At 44.9% G+C, this 9,189-nt stretch overlaps 1 protein-coding gene across 1 annotated transcript in view; it reads left to right on the forward strand.

The window, feature by feature from the left end:
* grm6b (glutamate receptor, metabotropic 6b) overlaps positions 1–9,189 on the forward strand; it is a gene marked incomplete at both ends in the record, with an annotated part of 52,567 nt that extends 43,378 nt beyond the window's left edge. Inside the window, 4 exons of the mRNA XM_084315760.1 lie at positions 1,410–1,549; positions 2,380–3,003; positions 4,258–4,569; positions 8,950–9,189. Of these exons, the coding sequence (XP_084171886.1) occupies positions 1,410–1,549; positions 2,380–3,003; positions 4,258–4,569; positions 8,950–9,189 (1,316 nt within the window). The remainder of the gene's footprint in view (positions 1–1,409; positions 1,550–2,379; positions 3,004–4,257; positions 4,570–8,949) is intronic.

Here is a 9,189-nt window from a genome sequence, read left to right on the forward strand (position 1 = left end):
ATCGGGCGCTGTGGACAGCGACTCCTACAGGTCGGTTGGTGCGCCTGCGCAGTAGAATCAGGAAGTGTCGGGGGCAGCGTGAGCCTCCCACGCGTTACTCCTCGCCACTGAGAGATCGAGCTGCGCAGGTGAGAAGATGCGACTGCTGTTACCTCAAGTACCGGAGGGGACTTAGTCCACATTGCAGCCGGCTTGTGGGAGGCAAGAAACAGCGTTCGTGACAGGGGAGGGTTGAATTGGATGATACGAAATTGGGATGGGAGAAAATATAGAAAAATGGAGAAAAAGTGGATAAAAAAAAAAAAAAAAAAATCTCTAGAGAACATCCCACATTTAGTTTTATTTGCATCAAGTGCAAGCTTAAGATGAATAAATGCATCTCATGGAGCATTGCAGGTTCTCAATGGCTAGAGAGTATATTTCTCATTTTTGTCTAATGACCCTAAACTAATTCTCTATACTATTGAGTGAAAGTAATGGGTCAAATCAGACCGGTACTCAGGATCAGCCGATACATAAAGTTCAGGTATTTAGTGAGAACATGTTTTTGATGCATACCGATTTTCAACTCATTCTGGGTTTCTTTTGTTGCTTTTTTTGTTGTTGTTTTGTTTTAAAAGTATTATTAGTAAATGTTCTGTATATTATATCACGCATTTGGATCTAAGAATGATGAGTTTAACTAACCAAGTGATCCAAGCCTAGACAGTAATTGCCAGCAGTTTATAAAGAATATTGTCTGGTTTCCCCTGACCCCCCAGAGCTTCTCTCCATCATATTTCAGGGTTTTTAAGAGGAAAGTGAGGAAGGAGGTCACTCTGTGTTAGCCCTGAGATCCGTCTGCTAATGTACCACACAGGACACAGCGCATCTCTCTCAGTGTCTCCCCAGGGCCTCCTCTCTGCCTCTCCTCTGCACTCTTTTCATCTCCATCTTTCATGAAAAAAAAGTCACTGTTTGGAAACGGGAGGAAGCTTTCTATGAAAGCATTCCTATTTACTCCCCCCCCCCCCCCCCCCCCCCCCCTCCTTCAATGCCCGCACGACCTTGGCTTGTATGGAAGCTTTTCTGATGGCGTGTGCCTGAAGGGACCCGAGAGGAACATTCAATCACGTTAGAGCAGCGGAGCAGAGAGCAGCGAGTGAAAGAGCGTAATGTGTACGAAGAGGAGCCTCCACTATAAGAACCGTTCTGGATTCTTGTGACGCGGTTGCGTAAGACCGTGGAAAAAGGGAACATGGCATGTTGATGGTGGTGTGTGTGTGTGTAGGTGGGTTGTTTTCTTTGCAGCTAAGATGGCGACACACACTTCTGGTACTTCATGCTTTCTTAACCCCCCCCCTCGTGTGATCTTTACTCTGCTGCTAATGGAGTTCATGCTGCTAAATTCCTGTATCTCTGTCTGACAGGCAGCGCAGGAACCGGGGTGATGTTCAATGAGAACGGAGACGCTCCCGGTCGATACGACATCTTCCAGTACCAGCTCTCTAACGTCACCAGCCCCGGCTACAGGTTCATTGGCCAGTGGACAAACCACCTACGACTCAATGTAATTATTTGTTCTTGATCCATTTGCATTAGGAATTACCTTTGTCTCAGCTTTTGGACAAAGCACGTTTTAGTACATCTTTATTTTCAAATTGATTGTAGCCATAACTCATCACTTTCATAATTCCATGAAATGTCATAATTTTGAAGATTCAGGTGGATTGAGCTCATTGACTTGTGTTTGTGTGTTGTGTGTGTTGTGTGTGTGTGTATTTGTGTGTCCATGCACCTGTATGTGTGTGCCTGTGTGTGTATGTGTATGTGTGTGCCTCTGTATGTGTGTGTGCCTGTTTGCGTGTGTGTGTGTGTGTGCCTGCGTGCATGCCTGTGTGTGTGTGTGCCTGTGTCTGCGTGTGTGTGTGTGCATGCCTGCCTGCCTGTGTGTGTGTTTGCCTTTGTGCGTGTGTATGTGCCTTTGTGCGTGTGTGTGTGCGCGTATGCCTGTGTGTGTGTGTGTGCCTGTGTGTGTGTGCCTGTGTGTGTGTGTGTGTGTGCGTGTGTGTGTGTGTGTATGTATGTATGTGTGTGTGTGCCTGTGTGTGTGTGTATGTGTGTGTGTGTGTGCGTGCACGCATGCCTGTGTGTGTGTGCCTTTGTGCCTGTGTGTGCCTTTGTGCGTGTGTGCGCGTATGCCTGTGTGTGTGTGCCTGTGTGTGTGTGTGCGTGGGGGTGTGTGCCTGTGTGTGTGTGTGTATGTATGTGTGTGTGCGTGCCTGTGTATGTGTGTGTGTATGTATGTGTGTGTGTGCGTGTGTGCCTGTGTGTGTATGTGTGTATGTACGTGTGCGTGCGTGTGTGTGTGTGTGTGTGCCTGTTGTGTGCGTGCTCCAGGCTGAGGAGATGCAGTGGTCGGGTGGAGACCGCAGGATCCCTGACTCTGTGTGCAGCTTCCCCTGTGAGTCTGGCGAGAGGAAGAAGATGGTGAAGGGCGTCCCCTGCTGCTGGCACTGTGAGCTGTGTGACGGCTACCAGTACCAGCTGGACGAGTTCAACTGTGACACCTGCCCCTTCGACATGAGGCCCATGAAGAACCGCACGGGCTGCCGGGCCACGCCCATCATCAAGCTGGAGTGGAGCTCCCCCTGGGCCGTCATCCCCGTCTTCCTCGCCATCCTGGGGCTCCTCGCCACATCCGGAGTCATCATCACCTTCATCCGCTTCAACGACACGCCCATCGTCCGCGCCTCGGGCCGAGAGCTGAGCTACGTGCTGCTGACGGGCATCTTCCTCATCTACCTCATCACCTTCCTGATGATCGCCGAGCCCAGTGGGCCGGTGTGCGCCATCCGCAGGCTGTTGCTGGGTTTGGGCATGTGCATCAGCAACTCCGCCATGCTCACCAAGACCAACCGCATCTACCGCATCTTTGAGCAGGGCAAGGTAGCGGTCACGCCCCCCAAGATGATCAGCCCCACCTCTCAGCTGATGATCACCTTCATGCTCATCTCAGTGCAGGTAAGAGGCCCGGCTTCACCTCTCAATATCCACTCTTATATTTGAGAGCTTCAATTTCCTATTACTGATATATTTGCCCATATATTTATTTATTTATTTTCTAGACATTAGTTGCAAATAGCCCTACAGTTTTAAGATGGAAAATGGGTAAAGATCTAAATGATGGCAAGTTTTTATTTTTAGCAAAACATTGTTGCCTTAACCTGAAACAATATATATTGTACACATATATTGTATGTATGTATGTATGTATGTATGTATGTATGTATGTATGTATATATATACATACACAGTATATCACTGTGTCTTTAGATTTTTCTTTTATAATAATAATATATATATATATCACTTACACTTAGGCCTTTTATTCCTTTCGGAACATAGGCCATTGATGAAAAGTTTCCACCCCGTCTGTCTTGAGCCATCCTCTCCAGCTGTTTCCACGTCAGTCCCCTCGTCTTGAGTTCCTGCTCAGTGACTCTTCTCCAGGTGTTTTTGGGTCTTCCTCTGCCTCGCTTGCCTTGTGGGTTCCAGGTTAATGCCCGTTTGGTTATCGCGGTTTTGTGTCTTCGAAGTGTGTGCCCAATCCAGCTCCATTTTCTCCTGGTCAGCTGGACCTCCACTGATTCTTGCTTGGTGCATTCCGACAGCTTGATGTTGGTGCACCACTGGTCAGTTTGACTTCTCCTGTCTGGAGCCATCTGGTTTCACACAAGCCGAGGATAGAGAGCTTGTATCTTTTCATCTCTTCTGCGATGACTGACGTCTTCCCCGCTGTGTACATGGTCCTGATGTTCCAGGTTGCGATGTTGGTAGACCGCCTAGGGGATAGAAGGTTCTGACGCACCCTCTCCATGTGGTTTTCAGCATGCGTCTTCATAGTCTCTTCAGCTCGTATGCTTGAAGAGCTTCCATCTCCTAGGGTGCAGGGTTTCTTACTTTTCTTCAATGTTTCTGTAATCCAATTATCCACTTCACGGGGGATTGGCCCATGAGTTTTACCATTGCCCTATTGGCCAGCTTCACCTGCTTCCCCCTCCCACGACGAGGACGTTAGGGTTGGATTTTGGGAGGGATATATATATTCTATTAAAGCAAAAACATGAAACTCTATCTTATCACTCCACAAAGTCCAATGGTCTAGTTTGTTCAGTAGAAATAATGGATTGGATTGGTATATTGGTGCTCATTCTATCGACTACACCATCTCTACATTCCATAATTTCTTTTAAATTACTTAAATTACTTCCACAGGTACTCGGCGTGTTCATCTGGTTCGGTGTGTTGCCCCCACACACCATCATAGACTATGAGGAGCAGAAGCCGCCCAACCCGGAGTTTGCACGAGGACTGCTGAAGTGTGACATGTCGGACCTGTCCCTCATCCTGTGCTTGAGCTACAGTCTCGTTCTGATGATCACCTGCACCGTGTACGCCATCAAGAGCCGGGGGGTCCCGGAGAACTTCAACGAGGCCAAGCCCATCGGCTTCACCATGTACACCACCTGCATCATCTGGATGGCGTTTGTGCCTATCTTCTTTGGAACGGCACAATCTACGGAGAAGGTGGGAAATCCTACATTTTCCTTATATTACTGTTACGGCAAATTGCTGTTCCTCTCATTAATGTAGACGGGCTTGTTGCCCGTCATGTTAAAACTGAATTATGCAATGCACAATATTATACACTCAAGAGAAGCATAGACTTTGTGGAGCTGATGTTACCTGTCATATAATATTCGCTTCATACGGCACTCACAGTCAGGGGCGTCGCCAGGGAATTTGGGCCCCATGGAAGGATGGTCACATTGGGCCCCACCACCCTGCTGTAACTACACCTCCAGAACCAATTGACCCATTCAAAGTTTTAAATAACCCAACATTTGCAGACGTGCAACTCACTTGTAGTCCAATAATTACTGTTGCTACAACAAATGAATGGATTGATTGGTTAACACAGATTTGGTGCTATATCGAAACATATTTGACCACTTGCAAATCGTAAATCTGCAAAAGACCGTGTTAAGACCTCAAGCTCTTGAATAGTTCATAAAGTTCATACTGTGATTTGGTATCAATAAAATCTGGAGATTTCTGCCATAATATCTTCTTTTGGTGATTGAATGGCAAGCACTTTTATCTGAAAGAAAAAAGAACCCCCCCCCCCATTTTTTTTCAATATACCTAGGAAAGCCATACATCCTCTTAATGACCTAGGTCTCTAGTTTCTCTAATTGCTGTATCGTTTCATAAGGCTGTTATACAGTAATCTTAGAGGTCACAATAGGTAATTTTATACAGTGAAGTAAAGACATGATATACCCACATTCAAAGGGCTACAATGAAGACTCATATCATCACACATTAATATGATTGGACTAATTAGAATTGATTAAAACGTGAAAATCACATATCTGCATGACTATCACATCACTACATGGTTTAGCCTTTAAACTGCACGGGACTAGCATACATTTAGGCTGTAGATTGTAGAACTTAGACTTTTGTGGTTCCATTTAGATATGTGATCTGATTGATAATTACAGATACCTCCTGATCTCCTGATAGTTACAAATGATTTTGCTAGCTTCAAAATGTAGCCCACTAGAGCTATGTCAGCTGGTGCACCAATGTTGTAATCGTCCTCCTAAGGCCCCTACCCACATGCCCTTCCTCAAGGTACCAGACACGCCACATACTCAGTCCTGAAAGGCTAGGGGTCACTTCAGCTGGTGGTTCTCTTTCTGTACTCCGCAAGACAACAGGGAAGCGTCTGATAAACAGAAGCATGTTTGGACTAATAGACGGCGGTATTGTGAAGCGGTCAAGCTGACGTGAACAGATCCCGCGGCTGCTTTTAAAATCGTTTCACATCACCAGATGGAAGTGAAGAGAATGAAAAGAGAGGAGAAAGGGCAATGCGGTCGGATGGACGGAGAGACAGTAGAGGCCACCCAGCGACCGGCTCGTCCATTCTATTCAATTAAAGATGCCTAAATATAGTGCAATGACAGTATGAAGATTTTGTCGTTGTTGTGTAGACATGAGGTTGTGAAAATGGCTCTCATTTAATCAGATCTTAACACTTTTGAGTGCCAGCAGGGGGCGCACGATTTAGCGCTTGAGTGCCAGCGCTCTATTCAATGGGCGAGCACATTTTCGAACACATAAACTATATCTTAAATTATGGCTATGTGTCTAATACGCCCGTCGCTTATCAATGACTTGCTTGCAGTCAACATTGTCTAAACGGATTGTTTTTTCATCTGTACATTTCCGTTTTATACCATTTTGAAAAACACAAGTTTTTGGAAATTTCCAGAAAAAAAAGTGATTCTGCAGGAATCGCCCTTTACTGCAATACACAAAAAACTTTGTAATTTTTCGGCCTATTTATGAATCGTTTTAAAAAAAATCAATTATCTTATTTCCTGATCAGCACACACACACACATAGGGGACACGTTGATATATCTGTGAAAAAAGCTCCGATTACCCCAAGACTGGTAAAATGTATTCCTTACCTCAGATCAGATGTTCTCCAAAAAGATTATTCCAATTCCTGATCGCCATTCCAAATATCGATCGCGTTTATTGATCCAACGCTGGGTGCTAGAAACACATATTCAACGCTGTTCTGAGGGACCACAAAGACTGCAATCGGCTCGGATTACATGCCTGACAAGTAAAATGTGGATTCCGGATTTTCTTTTCCCCATGCGTTTTCATTCAGTCCAATCCAAAGGGTGCATTACCATCCGGGAGACGATAGGGGGCGGTATTTTCCCTGTTCGAGCTCAGAGAGAGTCCCAGTGGTAACGTGAGGCTAGATTGATGAAAAATGAATGGAAATCACTAATAAAAACGAGATTTCTCATTGTTGGCACTGGACGGTTGGCATGAAATAACGAGAATTCTCGTTGTTGGCACTCAAAGTGGTAAGGAGCATTTTGTAAATGTGAAGAATGGAATCATCATTTAGTGAACGGAATTTAAAACTGAACCCTTATTAGGGTTGTGTATATGAAAGCTGTTGAGGAATACATTTCCTGCAGAGCTGGCGATTTCCGATATCCTACGTTGATACGACGATGTGTGGAGTCAGGCTTCTTTGTTCATCTCGTATCCAGTGTTTTGTCCAGGTGTGCTTGCTGCCGATGCACGCGTGACACGTGCGGAATCCCTCTTTTCACTGCCTTCGGCTTTCAATGGAACTCACTCTGTTTTTTGTCTGATATCTGAGAGCCTTTTATGACCACTGAGTCGTTCATGATGTGAGCCGTAGCCTGGGGGGGGGGGGGGCTCTTAGAGGCATACTGCTGTGAACCCGCTGCTCATTGGCCCCCATAGTGCAGCAAAAATGACAATAGGATTATGAATGAGATCATATATGATAAAGGAGAAAATGTTTTATTACCTGAATTGTTTTTACCCTTTTTCTTAGTCACCGAACTACTTTTATTCCGTCTATTCTATGCTCATTCTGTCTATTTTTACTGCTGTAAAGCACTTTGGGCTGCAATTCTTGTATGAATGGTGCTATACAAATGAAGTGTATTATTATTAATAATAATAATAATAATAATAATAATAATAATAATAATAATAATAATAATAATAATAATAATACTGTAGAGACAAAGTTTATTATGCATCATTATAAAAGTAAGCCTTCAGGCTGTTCCACTAAGGAGGTCAGTTTGGTAGCATTATAAGGTAATGTCGTGTTTTGATTTATTTATAGTATAGAGTTTGCTCAACTGATTTTATTTCATGAGACATGTCACGTTAAGTAAGTTCTCATTACGATCGTTGGATTGACGTTGACAGCAGAGGAGAAGGAGTGAAGAGCGATAGACATCAAAGTCCATAAATAGACCGCTCCTCGCCTGCCCATATACCAGGTCATAAATAATTTATCCCCGGCAACAAACAGCCTCCTGTGCTTCCAGATATGTCTTCTGCGTACCTATGAGATTACATATGCTGTATCTTCTTATATATGCATGTGCATGACCTTCTATCGCTCTGCTGTTGAGAGCCTACTGACGTACTGCATAACAGTGTGGTACGCCAGCTGCACTGAAGCGGACAGAAAGGCGATTCAGAGGGTCATAAACTCGGCACAAAGAATCATCGGCTGCCCCCTCCCCTCCCTGAAGGACTTGCACAACTCCCGCTGCCTCAACAGAGCAAAAAATATTACTAAGGACAGCTCACACCCCCTGGCTTCCACCTGTTGCCATCGGGCAGGTGTTACAGGTGCATCAGAGCCAGAACAAACAGGCTCAGAGACAGTTTCTTCCCCAGAGCTATCACCACCTTGAACTCTAATATGCACCAATAATTCACCCTTTCCCCCTCCTCACACTGTGCTACATCCTACCCCTCAAGTGCAATATCCAATGCAATACCAATACACTACCATCTGACACTGTGATTGTTATTTTGTATATTGTTTTATCGTCTCTTTTATTACTTGTGTGATTTTATATTCCACTACTGCACCTGAAGTTTGAGTCCCAAATCTCGTTGTATGCAAATATGACAATAAAGTACAATCTAATCTAATAATGAAGGCATAGGGAGCCAGGGGGATACCACAGCAGAAACTGCGACGAATCCCCTATACATTGTTTATTGAATTCTGAGAATCATAAATGATAAGGTTGTGGAGAAAAATTATTATCATCGTGGACATACTGTAGTTTGGATGTAGGGCTTACAATTCTAACGCAAACTAGCTATATTCATCCCAAACTAAATAAAAATCCCAAAGATCGTGGTTATACTGTATATGAACTCAGCATTTTCTTTTTCGTCTACTGTCCTGGGATTGCCAGGATTTTTTAACAATTCCCGGGATGTCTTCAAGCCCTGCTTGGATGTAGCTGATTTATTCATGCATTCATCTGTATTACCCTCTCTCTCTCTCTCTCTGCTGCAGATGTTCATCCAGACCACCACGCTGACGGTGTCGATGAGTCTGAGTGCCACCGTGTCTCTGGGCATGCTCTACATCCCCAAGGTATACGTCATCGTCTTCCACCCGGAGCAGAACGTTCAGAAGCGCAAGCGCAGCTTCAAGAACGTGGTGCAAGCGGCCACCGTGTCCACCCATCTCTCCCAGAAGTCCAACGACAAAGAGAACGGAGGGTCCAAGATTGAGCCCGATAGATCACAGTGA

This window comes from Notolepis coatsorum (genome assembly GCF_963971535.1).
Source record: "Notolepis coatsorum genome assembly, chromosome: 6".
NCBI classification, from domain to species: Eukaryota; Metazoa; Chordata; class Actinopteri; order Aulopiformes; family Paralepididae; genus Notolepis; species Notolepis coatsorum.